The sequence below is a fragment of the Prionailurus bengalensis genome, chromosome D4 (genome assembly GCF_016509475.1).
Source record: "Prionailurus bengalensis isolate Pbe53 chromosome D4, Fcat_Pben_1.1_paternal_pri, whole genome shotgun sequence".
Taxonomy (NCBI): Eukaryota; Metazoa; Chordata; class Mammalia; order Carnivora; family Felidae; genus Prionailurus; species Prionailurus bengalensis.
In genome coordinates, this window is record NC_057359.1 from 57,083,608 (window position 1) to 57,099,305 (window position 15,698).

The 15,698-nt window shown below is 38.0% G+C and overlaps 1 protein-coding gene across 17 annotated transcripts in view; it reads left to right on the forward strand.

The window, feature by feature from the left end:
* The window catches only part of UNC13B (unc-13 homolog B), a 259,488-nt gene that overhangs the window by 80,586 nt on the left and 163,204 nt on the right, over positions 1-15,698 (forward strand). For all 17 annotated transcript variants that reach the window (XR_006294935.1, XM_043565489.1, XM_043565501.1 and 14 more), the window contains exon 4: positions 14,979-15,096. Coding sequence is in view for 16 of the 17 variants with exons in the window: in XM_043565489.1 (XP_043421424.1) it covers positions 14,979-15,096 (118 nt within the window). In the remaining variant the exon portion in view is untranslated. The remainder of the gene's footprint in view (positions 1-14,978; positions 15,097-15,698) is intronic.

The following is a 15,698-nucleotide window of genomic DNA, read 5'->3' on the forward strand; positions in this document are numbered from 1 at the left end:
TGTACAGAAATGCAGCAGATTTCTCCAAGTTGATTTTATATCCTGCAATTTGCTGAAATCATGTATTAGTTCTAGCCTTTTTTTTTTTTTGGTGGTGTCTTTGAAGTTTTCTACATAAACTATCATGTTGTCAGCAAATAGTGAAAGTTTGATTTCTTCCTTGCTGATTTGGATGCTCTTTATTTCTTTTTTGTTGTCTGATTACTGAGGCTTAGGCTTCTAGTACTATGTTAAATAGTAATGGTGAGAGTGGGCATCCTTGTCTTGTTCCTCACCATAGGAGAAAGGCTCTCAGTTTTTCCCCATTAATGATGATATTAGCTATGGGGCTTTTGTATATGGCCTTTTTAAAATTTTTATTTTATTTATTTATTTATTTATTTATTTAAAAAAATTTTTTTTTTTCACCGTTTTTTATTTATTTTTGGGACAGAGAGAGACAGAGCATGAACGGGGGAGGGGCAGAGAAAGAGGGAGACACAGAATCTGAAGCAGGCTCCAGGCTCTGAGCCATCAGCCCAGAGCCCGATGCGGGGCTCGAACTAACGGACCGCGAGATCGTGACCTGGCTGAAGTCGGACGCTTAACCGAGTGCGCCACCCAGGCGCCCCTTAAATTTTATTTTTTAAAATTTATATCCAAATTAGCATATAGTGCAACAATGATTTCAGGAGTAAATTCCTTAGTGCCTCTTACCCATTTAGCCCATCCCCCCCTCCCACAACCCCTCCAGTAACCCTCTGTTTGTTCTCCATATTTAAGAGTCTCTTATGTTTTGTCCCCTTCCCTGTTTTTATATTATTTTTGCTTTCCTTCCCTTATGTTGATCTGTTCTGTGTCTTAAAGTCCTCATATGAGTGAAGACATATGATATTTGGCTTTCTCTGAATAATTTCGCTTAGCATAATACCCTCCAGTTCCATCCATGTAGTTGCAAATGGCAAGATTTCATCCTTTTTGATTTGATTGCTGAGTAATACTCCACTGTATGTGTGTGTGTATGTGTGTGTGTATGTATATATATACACCACATCTTCTTTATCCATTCATCCATCCATGGGCATTTGGGTTCTTTTCATACTATGGCTATTGTTGATAGTGCTGCTATAAACATGGGGGTGCATGTGTCCCTTCGAAACAGCACACGTGTATTCCGTGGATAAATGCCTAGTAGTGCAATTGCTGGGTTGTAGGGTAGTTCTATTTTTAGTTTTTTGAGGAACCTCCATACTGTTTTCCAGAGTGGCTGTACCAGTTTGCATTCCCACCAGCAATGCAAAAGAGATCCTCTTTCTCCACATCCTCGCCAACATTTGTTGTTGCGTGAATTGTTAATGTTAGCCCTTCTGACAGGTATGAGGTGGTATCTCGTTGTGGTTTTGAATTGTATTTTCCTGATGATGATTGGTGTTGAGCATTTTTTCATGTGTTGGTTTGCCATCTGGATGTCTTCTTTGGAGAAGTGTCTATTCATGTCTTTTGCCCATTTCTTCACTGGATTATTTGTTTTTTGGGTGTTGAGTTTGATAAGTTCTTTATAGATTTTGGATACTAACCCTTCATCTGATACGTCATTTGCAAATATCTTTTCCCATTCTGTCAGTTGCCTTTTAGTTTTGCTGATTGTTTCCTTCGCTGTGCAGAAACTTTTTATTTTGATGAGGTCCCAATAGTTCATTTTTGCTTTTGTTTCCTTTGCCTCTGGAGAGGTGTTGAGTAAGAAGTTGCTGCAGCTGAGGTCAAAGAGGTTTTTGCCTGCTTTCTCCTTGAGGATTTTGATGACTTCCTGTCTTATGTTGAGGTCTTTCATCCATTTTGAGTTTATTTTTGTGTATGGTGTAAGAAAGTGGTCCAGGTTCATTCTTCTGCATGTCGCTGTCCAGTTTTTCCAGCACACTTGCTGAAGAGACTGTCTTTATTCCATTGGATATTCTTTGCTGCTTTGTTAAAGATTAGTTGGCCATGCGTTTGTGGGTCTATTTCTGGGTTCTCTATTCTGTTCCATTGATATGAGTGTTCTCGTGCCAGTACCATACTGTCTTGATGATTACAGATTTGTACCAGCTTGAAGTCTGGGATTGTGATGCCTCCTGCTTTTTTTTTTTTTTTTTTTTTTTTTTTCCAGATTGCTTTGGCTATTCAGGGTCTTTTCTGGTTCCATATAAATTTTAGGATTATTTGTTCTAGCTCTGTGAGGAATGCTGGTGTTATTTTGATAGGGATTGCATTGAAAGTAGATTGCTTTGAGTAGTATCAACATTTTAACAGTATTATTTCTTCCTGTCCAGGAGCTTGGAATCTTTTTCCATTTTTTTGTGTCGTCTTCAATTTCTTTCATAAGCTTTCTATAGTTTTCAGTGTATAGATTTTTGCACCTTTTTGGTTAGATTTATTCCTAGGTATTTTATGGGTTTTGGTGCAACTGTAAATGGGATCGATTCCTTGATTTCTCTTTCTGTCGCTTCATTGTTGGTGTATAGGAGTGCAACCAATTTCTGTGCATTGATTTTATATCCTGCAACTTTGCTGAATTCATGAATCAGTTCTAGCAGTTTTTTGGTGGAATCTTTAGGGTTTTCCATATAAAGTATCACGTCATCTGGGAAGAGTGAACATTTGGCTTCCTCCTGGCCAATTTGGATGCCTTTTGTTTCTTTGTGTTGTCTGATTGCAGACGCTAAGACTTCCAATACTACGTTGAATAACAGTGGTGGGAGTGGCCATCCCTGTCTTGTTCCTGACCTTAGGGGGAAGCTCTCTGTTTTTCCCCATTGAGGATGATATTAGCATTGGGTCGTTCATATATGGCTTTTATGATCTTGAGGTATGCTCCTTCTATCCCTACTTTCTTGAGGGTTTTTATCAAGAAAGGATGCCATATTTTGTCAAATGCTTTCTCTGCATCTATTGAGAGGATCATTTGGTTCTTGTCCTTTCTTTTATTGATGTGATGAATCACGTTAATTGTTTTGCGGATATTCAACCAGCCCTGCATCCCAGGTATAAATGCCACTTGGTTGTGGTGAATAATATTTTTAATGTATTGTTGGATCCAGTTGACTAATATCTTGTTGAGGATTTTCGCATCCATGTTCATCAGAGAAATTGGTCTATAGTTCTTTTTGGTGGGGTCTCTGTCTGGTTTTGGAATCAAGGTAATGCTGGTTTCATAGAATGAGTTTGGAAGTTTTCCTTCCATTTCTATTTTTGGAACAACTTCATGAGAATGGGTGTTAACTCTTCCTTAAATGTTTGGTAGATTCCCTTGGAAAGCCATCTGGCCCTGGACTCTTGGTTTTTGGGAGATTTTTGATTACTAACTCGATTTCTTTACTGGTTATGGGTCTGTTCAAATCTGCTTCAGTTTTGGTAGTGTATATGTTTCTAGGAATTTTTGCATTTCTTCCAGATTGCCCATTTTATTGGTGTATAATTGCTCATAATATTCTCTTATTAGTGTTTTTATTTCTGCTGTGTTTGTTGTGTTCTCTTTCATTCTTGATTTTATTTGGGTCCTTTCCTTTCTCTTTGTTTTTTTTTTTTTTTTATTAAAAAAATTTTTTAACGTTTTATTTATTTTTGAGACAGGGAGAGACAGAGCATGAACAGGGGAGGGTCAGAGAGAGGGCGACACAGAATCTGAAACAGGCTCCAGGCTCTGAGCTGTCAGCACAGAGCCCGAGGCGGGGCTCGAACTCAGGGACCGTGAGATCATGACCTGAGTCGAAGTCAGCCGCTTAACCGACTGAGCCACCCAGGCGCCCCTCTTTCTTTTTGATCAACTTGGGTAGTGGTTTGTCAGTTTTGTTAATTCTTTCAAAGAAACAGCTTCTGGTTTCATTGATCTGTTCTGGGTTTTTTTGGTTTCAGTAGCATTAATTTCTGCTCTAATATTATTTACTGTCTTCTGCTGGTTTTGGCTTTTATTTGCTGTTCTTTTTCCAGCTCTTTAAGGTGTAAGGTTAGGTTGTGTATCTGAGCTCTTTCTTCCTACTTTAGGAAGGCCTGGATTGCTATATACTTTGCTCTTATGACTGCCTTTCTTGTGTCCCAGAGGTTTTGGATTGTGGTGTTATCATTTTCATTGGCTTCCATATACTTACTATTTTATTTATTTATTTTTTTAATTTTAATTTTAATTTATTATTTTTAGATTTTTTAAAATTTACATTGAAATTAGGTAGCATATAGTGCAGCAATGATTTCAGGAGTAGATACCTTAGTGCCCCTTACCCATTTAGCCCATAACCCCTCCAGTAACCCTCAGTTTGTTCTCCATATTTAAGAGTCTCTTTTGTTTTGTCCCCTTCCCTGCTTTTACCATATACTTCTTAATTTCTTCTTTAACTTCTTGGTTAGCCCATTCATTCTTTAGTAGGATGTTCTTTAGTATCCAAGTATTTGTTACCTTTCCAAATTTTTTTCTTGTAGTTGATTTTGAGTTTCATAGCATTGTGGTCTGAAAATATGCACAGTATGATCTCGATCTTTTTCTACTTGCTGAGGGCTGGTGTGTCCCAGTATGTGGTCTATTCTGGAGAACATTCCATGTGCACTGGAGAAGAATGTATATTCTGCTGCTTTAGGATGAAATGCTCTGAATATGTCTGTTAAGTCCATCTGGTCCAGTGTGTCATTCAAAACCATTGTTTTCTTGTTGATTTTTTGATTAGACAATCTGTCTATTGCTGTGGGTGGGGTGTTGAAGTCTACTATAATGGTATTAGTATCAATGAGTTTCTTTATGTTTGTGATGAATTGATTTATATTTGGGTGCTGCCACATTTGGTGCATAAATGTTTACAATTGTTAGGTCTTCTTGGTGGATAGACCCCTTGATTATGATATAATGCCCTTCTGCATCTCTTGATACAGTCTTTATTTTAAAGTTTAGATTGTCTGATATAAGTGTGGCTACTCCAGCTTTCTTTTGTTGACCATTAGCATGGTAGATGGTTCTCCATCCCCTTACCTTCAACCTGAAGGTGTCTTTAGTTCTAAAGTGGGTCTCTTGTAAACAGCATATAGATAGATCTTGTTTTCTTATCCATTCTGTTACCCTGTGTCTTTTGATTGGAACATTGAGTCCATTGACGTTTAGAGTGAGTACTGAAAGATATGAACTTATTGCTATTATGTTTCTTGTAGAGTTGGAGTTTCTGGTGGTGTTCTCTGGTCCTTTCTAATCTTTGTGGCTTTTGGTATTTATGTATGTATGTGTGTGTATATATGTGTTTGTGTGTGTGTGTATATATATATTTGTATAAATCAGTAAATAATTTTTTTTTCATCTTTTCTCCCCTCAGAGAGCGCCCCTTAAAATTTCTTGCAGGGCTGGTTTCATGGTCACCAACTCCTTTAATTTTTGTTTATCTTGGAAACTTTTCATCTCTCCTTCTGTTTTGAATGACAGCCTTGTGGGATAAAGAATTCTTGGCTGCACATTTTTCTAATTCAGCAGATTGAATATATCCTGCCACTCCTTTCTGGCCTTGCACGTTTCTGTGGGTAGGTCTGCTGCAAACCTGATCTGTCTTCCCTTGTAGGTTAAGAGAACTTAACCTTTTTTTCTCTTGCTGCTTTCATGATTTTCTCCATGCCTGAGTATTTTGTGAATTTGACTGTATGTGCCTTGTTGATGGCTGGTTTTTTTGAATCTAATGGGGGTCCTCTGTGCTTCCTGGATTTTGATGTCTGTGTCTTTCCCCAGGTTAGAAAAGTTTTCTGCTATGATTTGCTCACATAACCCTCCTACCCCTATTTCTCTCTCTTCCTCTTCTGGGACTCCTATGATTCGAATGTTTTTCCTTTTTAATGAGTCACTGATTTCTATAATTCTTAAATATGCTCTTTTGCCTTAATCTCCCTTTTTTTTTTCTGCTTCATCATTCTCCATATGCTTGTCCTCTGTATAGCTGATTCTCTGTTCTGCCTCATCCATCCTTGCCACCACAGCATCCATTCGTGATTGCAGCTCAGTTATAGCATTTTTTATTTCATCCTGCCTAGTTTTTTACTTCTTTTATCTCTGCAGAAAGGGATTCTAATCTATTTTTGACTCCAGCTAGTATTCTTATTATCGTGATTTTAAATTCTGGTTCAGACATCTTGCTTGTACATGTGTTGGTTAAGTCCCTAGCTGTCTTTTTTTGCTGCTCTTTCTTTTGTGGTGAATTCCTTTGTTTCACCATTTTGAAGTGAGAAAAGGAATTAATGAGGTAGAAAAAACGAAAATTAAAAAAAAACAAAAAATTAAAAATAAAAAATTAAACACATAAAATCGAATAAATGATGTCAGATCGTAGGTGTGTTTTGGTCTGCATGTTGAAAGTGGCTAGATAGATTAGAGAAACAAGGGGAAAAAAAGAAAAAAAAAAGGAAATCGTTTGAAAATTTGAAAAAATGATTACACTGAAGTAGACTAAAATGAAATGATGGAAGTAAAATAGTATTTGAAAAAATTTACACAAAAGTAAAAAATATAGTAGAAAGAAAATTAAAAATATTTTTAATAAAAATGAATTTTTTTCTTTCTGTATTCAAGAAAAAGAACAGAAACAAAAAAGAAAAAACAGGAAAAGCGTTTGAAAAAGTGAATACACTGTAGTAGACTAAAATAAAATGATGAATTAAAATCGAATTTGAAAAACTTTCACAAAAGTAAAAAATATAGTAAGAAAAACTAAAAATATTTTAAATAAAAATTGAAGATAAAAATGAATTTTTTCTCTTTCTGTATTGAAGAAAAAGAAAAGAAATGAAAAAGGAAATCCTTTGAAAATTTGAAAAAGTGAATACATTGAAGTAGACTAAAATAAAATGATGGAAGTAAAATTTAATTTGAAAAAATTTACATAAAGGTTAAAAATATAGTAAAAATTAAAAAAATTTTTTAATAACAATTGAAAATTAAAATGAATTTTTTCTCTCTGCTGAATTCTGTGGTTTTGGTTGTGCAGATTGTTGTGTTAATTCTCAGATCAGTTTTCTAGGTGTGTAGGATTGTTTAGTGTTGGTCTGGCTGTATTTCATGGACACGAGACACACAAAAACTTCCATGCTATTCTGCCATCTTGGCTCCCTCCTCCACCTCAGTGAGTTTCTTTATGTCAGTATTTGATTTATATATTTGGGTGCTCCATGTTGTGGCATAGATGTTTACAATTGTTAGATCTTGTTGATTGATAGACCCCTTAATTGGTTATAATGCACTTCTTTATCTCTTGTTACAGTCTTTGTTTTAAAATCTAGTTTGTAGGGGGGCACCTTGGTGGCTCAGTTGGTTAAGCGTCAGACTTTGGCTCAGGTTATGATCTCATGATATGTGAGTTCTAGCCCTGCATCGGGTTCTCTGCTCTCAATGCAGAGACGCTTCAGAACCTCTGTCTGTCTCTTTCTCTCTGCTCTTCCCCAGCTCTCACATGTGCACTGTTTCAAAAATAAATAAAACATTAAATAAACATTAAAAAAAAATCTAGTTTGTCTTAAATAAGTGTGGTTACTCCACATAAAAAAAATTTTTAAATGTATGGCTACTCCAACTTTCTTTTGACCTTCATTAGCATGACAGATGCTTCTCCATCCCCTCACTTTCAATCTGCAGGTGTCTTTAGGTCTAAAATGAGTCTTTCATAGGCAGCATACAGGGGCCTCTTGTTTTTTTACATCCATTCTGATACCCTATGTTGTTTGATTGGAGCATTTAGTCCATTTATATTCAGAGTGATTAATGAAAAATATGAATTTAGTGCTCTTGTGTTACTGTAGAATTGGTGATTTTGGTCATGCTCTCTGGTCCTTTCTAGTTTTTGTTGCTTTGTCTTTTTTTCCCCCCATTCAAAGAGTCTCCCTTAAAATTTCTTATAGGGTTGGTTTAATGGTCACAAACTTTTTTTGTTTTTGTTTGGGAAGCTCTTTATCTCTCCAATTGGAATGACAGCCTTGATCTATAGAGTATTCTTGGCTGCATATTTTTTTCCCATTCAGCGCATTGAATATATCTTGCCACTCCTTTCTGGCCTGCTAAATTTCTGTGGACAGATGTTCTGCAAACCTGATCTGTCTTCCATTGTACATTAAAAACTTTATTTCCCTTGCTGCTTTCAGGATTCTTTCCTTATCTGTGTATTTTGTGAATTTGACTATGATATGCCTTGGTGGTGGTTGACTTTTGTTGAATTTAACAGGAGATCTCTGTGCTTCTTGGATTTTGATGTTTGTGTCCTTCCCCAGATTAAGGAAGTTTTCAGTTCTAATTTGCTCACATAAGCCACCTTCACCCTTTCTCTCTTTTTCTTCTGGGATTCCTATGTTATGAATATTATTATGTTTTATTAAATCAGTGAGTTCCTTAAGTCTGCCTTCATTATCCCTGACCTTTGTTTCCCTCTTCTTTTCAGGTTCATTATTTTTCATAATTTTATCTTCCATATCACTAATTTGCTCCTCTGCCTCATCTGTCCTTGTTTTTATGGCCTTCATTTGTGTTTGCATCTGGTTATAGCATTTTTTTTTTAAATTTTTTTTTTCAACGTTTATTTATTTTTGGGACAGAGAGAGACAGAGCATGAATGGGGGAGGGGAAGAGAGAGAGGGAGACACAGAATCGGAAACAGGCTCCAGGCTCTGAGCCATCAGCCCAGAGCCTGACGCGGGGCTCGAACTCCCGGACCGCGAGAACGTGACCTGGCTGAAGTCGGACGCTTAACCGACTGTGCCACCCAGGCGCCCCTGGTTATAGCATTTTTAATTTTGGCCTGACTAGATACTAGTTCTTTTATCTCTGCAGAAAGGGATTATCTGGTGTCTTCTCTGTTTTTTTCAAGCCCAACTAGTATCCTTATAATCGTTGTTTTAAATTCTAGTTCAGACATCTTACTTACATCTACATTGATTAAATCCCTGGCCGTCATTTCTCCTGTTCTTTCTTTTGAGGTGAATTCCTCTGTCTTGTTATTTTGGAGGAAGAAATAAACAATGATAATACAATGAGATAAAAATTTTTTAAAATGAAATAAAGAATGCTAGAACCTATGTGTGTGTTTATAAAAAAAAATAATAAAAAATAAATAAATTTTGGTCTTGAATCCAAGGAGAAGAGAAAAACAACAAAACAAATACAGAAACAACAACTGAAAAGTACAAACAAACAAAGAACCCAAATGAAGCTAGATCCAGTTTCCGGTAGAGCTGAAACTTTGCAGCACTCTATGGTCAGTAGACTAAACTTGTGGAAGGGATTGTGCTGGTGTTCTGAGGGAGGGGCCTGCTGCTCTGATTCTCAGGACTTGCCTTAGTGGACATGTGCCTAGAGAGTGCAGGGGAGTGTAACTTGGTGTAACAGTTTTATTCTCCACTTGGTGGTGCTGTTTATCTTACTAGGGTTAGTCAGTGTTGGTGGGCTAATGGTGAAAATGGTTCATTCCCCCCCCTTCCCCCAAATCTTCACAGTGGAAAGTTCACACCCTCACAGGTGTGTGATCAATCACCCCTCCTGTGTGCCCCGTGTGTCCTCTGCTCCCATCAGCTCCCTGCATTTTCCCTGTGTCCCAGCTGTCCACCTACCAGCTTTTCCAGAGCTTTATCTTAGGCGCTGCTGTGTTTCAAAACCCTGCACTTCCAAGACCCCTGCAGTTTGGATCCACAGTGATCTGGGGGTGGGTCTCACTGTGCTGTGGCCAGGGCCCGCTTATCCCAGAAAATGATCATGTCACTGCGTAGCAGCTTCTCTCCCTTTCCCTCTCTCTTGTCCACGAAGATGGCTTCCTCACCTCTGCAGCACCTAAGCTCTTTTCTCCCCCAGTGTACCTCTCTGTACTATGTACCTGCCACATTCTTTCTTTCAAATGATGCAGATTGTTCTGTTAATCCTCAAATTGGTTTCCTAGGTGTTCAAAATGGTTTGATGTTGATCCATCTCTGTTTAAGGGAGGAGGCAAACCCAAGGTCCCCTTACTACTATGTCATCTTAACTCCTCCCTGCCCCATTTTATTTCTAAAGTACTCTCTACACCCAATGTGAGGTTTGAATTTATGACCCCAGTATCAAGAGTTGCATGCAACACTGACTGAGCCAGCCAGACACCCCCATGCCTTTTTAAATTATAAAGTAGATTTATCTCTAGCCTCCTTGAAATGTGAAGATCATTCCAGTAGTATCCCTGGAGTAAATTTGTCTCTTGGATTAGTAATCTATTCTATCTTATATGAATTATGAATGCAAGTAAACTCCCAATTAATTCGGTAAATATACTACCTAGTCAGATTTTCCCAATGGTCAGAATTATGAAATAGTATAATATACTTAACATGATATTAGATATAATTTAAATCTTGCTTCAATTCTCAGAAGGCTCCTTGAAGGTACGTGGTTACGCTTGTGTGTGTGTGTGAGAGAGAGATATGGACAGAGAATGAGTGTATGTGTATACACCTGGATTGCCTGCTATAGAAGATGAGCATTTCTGTGCTTAAAATCCTTTTGCTTTATGGAGTGAAATGTCATACCTTCCTCTAATTAATAAAAATGAGTAACAATTAGTAGAATTTCTTGTATATGACACAAAAATTAATATATTATGATTGTAAGCTCTAGCTTTAAAAAACTTGGCACTTGGGTCGCTCAGTCAGTTAAGCATCCAGCTCTTGATTTCAGCTCAGGTCATGATCTCAGAGTTCATGGAATCGAGCCCTGCACTGGGATCTGTGCTGACAGCATGGAGCCTGCTTGGGATTCTCTCTCCCCCTCTCTCTACCTCTCCCTCACTCTTTCTCTCAAAATAAACACATGAACTTAAAAAAGAAAAAAAAGAATACTAAGGGGTGCCTGGGTGGCTCAGTTGGTTGCACGGCCAACTTTGGCTCAGGTCATGATCTCATGGTTCCTGGGTTTGAGCCCTGTTGCGGGCTCTGTGCTGACAGCTCAGAGCCTAGAGCCTGCTTTGGATTCTGTGTATCCTTCTCTCTCTGCCTCTCCCCTGTTTGACTCTGTCTCTGCCTGTCTCTCAAAAATGAATAAATGTTAAAAAAAAAAAAATTAAAAGGGGAGAAATTTATAGAATATCATTTTTTTTGAGAGAGAGAGAAAGAGAATGTGTGCATGCATCAGTGGGGGAGGGACAGAGTGGGGGTTAGAGAGAATCCCAAACAGGCTCCCAAGCAGTGCACAACCTGATACGGGGCTTGAACCCACAAACTGTGAGATCATGACTTGAGCCAAAATCAAGAGTTGGACGCCCAACGAACTGAACCACCCACGCACCCCTAGAATATCATTTTTTTTGTTTATGTTGAGAGAGCAAGAGAGAAAACATGAGTGGGGGATGGGCAGAGAGAGAGAGGTAGTGCAGAGCCCAGTGCAGGTCTTGAACTCTTGAACCATGAGATCATGACCTGAGCCAAATCAGATGCATAACCAACTGAGCCACCCAGTTGGCCCTGGAATATAATTTTGAAGGACTAGGCAAATCATTGATTTCTTTAAAGGTCTTTTTTTCCTCTTTCTTTCTTTCTTTCTTTCTTTCTTTCTTTCTTTCTTTCTTTCTCTCTCTCTCTCTCTCTCTCTCTCTCTCTCTCTCTCTCTCTCTCTCTCTTGAGAGAGACAGATGGAGAGAGAGAATCTTAAGCAAGCTCCATGTCCAATGTAGGGTTTAGGGCTCCATCTCATGACCGTGAGATCATGACCTAACCAAAATCAAGAGTAGGTCAGTCAACCAACTAATCTACCTCGGGGTCCCACGTCTGTCTTTCTTACAAGATTATGCTTGTTTTCTGGGAAGTTAGGAATGAGGGTGTCAAACAAGAAAATGTATTAAAATTGCTGTGAGATTTGAAGTTGAAAATAAAATTGCTTTACAAGTATTATAGTGCATCTCAGAGGCGCAAAGGGATGATTATTTTCTTGTAGATACATTCCAATCCTTTGGACTTTTAATAAATTGTTTCTTATAATACCATTTAGGAAAATTGTTTATAAAGAGTTAAAAGGTAAGATTATGAGGTGTTGGGCTAAGACAGTAGTGGAAGGGATAATTAGGAGAAGAAGGAAAGAAGATGTTAAGGAGGTAGACTTTTCTTACATGATTGGAGAGGTGTTATGCTATTTACCTGGATACCAGACATAATAAGGTCAGTTGTAGACAAGTTTATATTTGGGGTTCTTACAGGACTAGTAGGAAGAGAGGTACAGAAGATGGTTAGGAACTTAAACGTGGCACTCAGGAAAGAAGTCTGGATTGGAGAACTATTTTGATCAGTTGGAGCTGTAGATACGTATAGATGAGAAGGCTTAGGGAGAGAGTGAGTAAATTGGGGAAAGGGCCTGGGGTAAAGCCTGGAGAGCACCAGCATTTAAAGTGGGACAGAGGGAGTGAAAAAGAAATGAACAGAGAGATAGAAAGAGAAATAGGACATAGTGGTGTCCTGGAAGCTGAGAGAGAACTGGGGCTTCAAGAAGAAAGAGGGCAAGTAATGTCACATTTCTCACTGGTTGCTTCTCTCTCAAGATTATAAACCATATTCATTCCCTTTCTCAGTTGCAATGTTGTGAAAATGAGACCATGCATTCCTTTCTTTATACATGTAGTGTGCAAAGTTAGCTATGAGTGGTTTATTCAAGTCTCTTCCTGTGGCTATGACATATAAACCTAGCAATCCTACTTTCTTCTGATCTCCAATTGCCAGTAATAATCACTTACTATTATAACTCTTCACAGTATGTGAAACCTAGCCATCAGCAGCCTCTCATCAGCATAACTAGCTTTATTCTTATGTGTTTATTTTCAAATTTCCCCTGCACTTCCTCTTTCAGCCTTTCTGTTATACGTGTGAATTTTTTTCATCTCCCACCTGGAGATGCTGTGAAGTTTGCTGTCTCCTCTGTTACCCATGGATTTTATTAGCTACGTTTTCCTCTTTTCTGCTCTTATTCATTATTCATCCTACCCTGTTCTTTTGTCACTGGCGGCTCCATTGCTGGTCTCTTGTCTCTCTTTCTCCTTTTTCCTGATGTATTATGTGTCAGTATCTAATACTCATTTTTGTATTTCTCATTATTTATCTTTAATATTTCTGTATCTTATTTCCAGGACTAGATTATTCATTAAAGGGAAATTAGGGAGGGCATCTTTACTTAGAATTTGTTTAGCCTAAAATCTTATATACAGGTATGCACATATACTGCTGATTAATTAATAGAGAAAAGAAGCTCCCCCAGAGCTCTGGGGACAAGGCATAAACAGAGCTCTCAGACTTCTTTTAGTTGGGTCTGCTGAACACACATAGGTGAGATAAGAAACTTATTGTAGAAGATATCCTCATTGTTTGAGTTTTCTTCCCCAGGTTTCTTTGCAGAAAAGATTTTTTTTCTTTATCCAAGTTAAGCTGTAAAGACCTCTATTTTTTTCATCAATTGGATTGAGATGTTGGTTAGGACTTGCATTAGGAACATTACGTATGTATCCCGTGCAGTTTTTCTTTTCCAGATTAAAGAGATGTGGGGTTGTCATGTTTCTTTTCTAAGGCTAATCAATTATTTAGGCTGAATGAAACTGTGTGACAGAAAGCTTAGTTTTGCCACACTGTGAACACCTTAACTGAGTGGGTGAGTTTAGTCACCTACTTTGTGACTTTGAATAGCTCTACAGTTAGCTTGGAAGGTTTTAGAGACAGGAATTGGGTCCTGTATTGTGTGTCTTGCCCATAGCACCAAACCATATGTATTATATGTGCTCAGGAAGCATTAATTAAATAGACAAATGAACTCATTAGTACATTGTTCTATTGTATTTATGTAAAGGTAAATTTTCTTTGCTTCACTTGTTTTCAACACACTTGATGAGAATTCTGTGGTTGTAATACCACATCCTAAACATGTGAATCTGAGAACATGTATCTTTAGAACACAGAAACCAAGCTTTCTCTGAAGTGTGAACTTGAAACTTTAGGTGATGAATAGCTATTGTCTTCTTGAGAATACCTTTCTGCTTTTTCTTCTACAATTGGCCTTTTCTCATCTTTCTTACATTTCCTTTCAAGTAATCCTGTATTTCAATAAGCGCTTTTTGGAGAATGTTTTTAGCATTAATGTAAGTGGTTGTTCCACTTTAAGACTATAATTTGAGTTAGCCCTTCTAAGTTGATAATCTACCATATATGATGCTGTTTTTGCTTACTGGTTATATGGTTCTTTCTGGAATGATTTCTTTTCGAAAAAAAAATTTCCTAGTTATTATAGGAAAATCACTGTGTCAATCACTCTCCTGTGATAAACATTTTGTTTATATGTGACATTGTCTACTTTAACTGATAATGACCAGTGGGTTCTCCAGGGGCCGAGTGATGTGAACTGGCACACTCTAGTGTCCCTTACCTGCCTCTGATCACAAGGACCCATCACAATTAGATATTCTCAGGGGCCCTTTTGCTTCTGCTTAGAATCCCTTTCGTAAATTTTGTTAAGAAGCTTTGATTTTTCCTTAGTTTCCTGCATATAGTTTGTAAGTGTAAGTTGAGAGCAGTGTTACTATTCATAATAAAACTGTTTAGTATGTAGAGACTGTAAGCAATGCAGACCTGGCATTAATGACCTCCTTACTTACCTTAATTTTTTTGTGTGTGAAAATGCATTAATCTAACCATGTTTGTAGCTCCAGAGGAGAGGGAACAGATGGACAAAGCTTTTTGTTAGGGATACTTACATAATTTTCTAGGAACCTAAAGAATGGTTGTAGTGTTCTGGGACATTTTGATTTTCCCTGATGATAGGATCCTGGTGAGAAAGTATTTAAGGTTTAGCAAAACCTTGAATATAGTAGATATATGATTCATATAATCTGGGTTTTTTTTTTTTTTTTAAGTAGCCTCTACACCTAACACGGGGCTCAAACTCACAACCCCTATATCAGGAGTCACATGCTTTTCCTGAGCCAGCCAGGCACCGCTATCTGGCTTTCTTTAAAGGGCTTTCTTCTTTCCTTTAGTGAGATTAGTCGCCTGGACCTGGGTCTGAGTGTGGAGGTATGGAACAAAGGACTGATTTGGGACACGATGGTGGGGACCGTGTGGATTGCACTGAAGACAGTTCGTCAATCGGATGAGGTCAGTCAATGCATTGCCCATTTGGAGGTACATTTCTAGCCCGTGCTTATCTCCATTCTACCTCCATTCAGCTAATACTCATCCATGTATCCATGCATCTCAGATTGCTCTGTCCTCCACCCCCCCCCCCCCCTTCTAATTGGTGAGCACTATCCTGGGATCAGTCTCATTAAACTTCCTGAGCCTGGGTCCTGAACTCTGCTTTAATTCTTTAAGTCACTGGTTCCCAGGGAACTGGTTTCAGTCATCCATCTTCCACATGTAAAAGAGTTTAAGGAATTACCATGCGTGGCAATTTTCATTCATACTGTCTCTATACATTATTTCCAAGACTAGTTTTCTACCTCATTTCTCCATAGACACACTCACTTTGAACCTAGGAGAATATGTATTATATTCCTGTTTAGCTTTAACCTTGACAATGTTTTCTCTTGGTAGTAGGGATAATACAGGTGTGCCTCTCTTTCCTAAATTCTTTTAGTTCTGGCTAAGTCTCTACTTCCCCAGGCAGACTAGAAGTTCATTTTTATTGTGGCCCCAGTTCAGGTCTACTTTAACTAGCAATTTGAGTAGCTCTCTACTGATTAGAAGTGGTAACACAT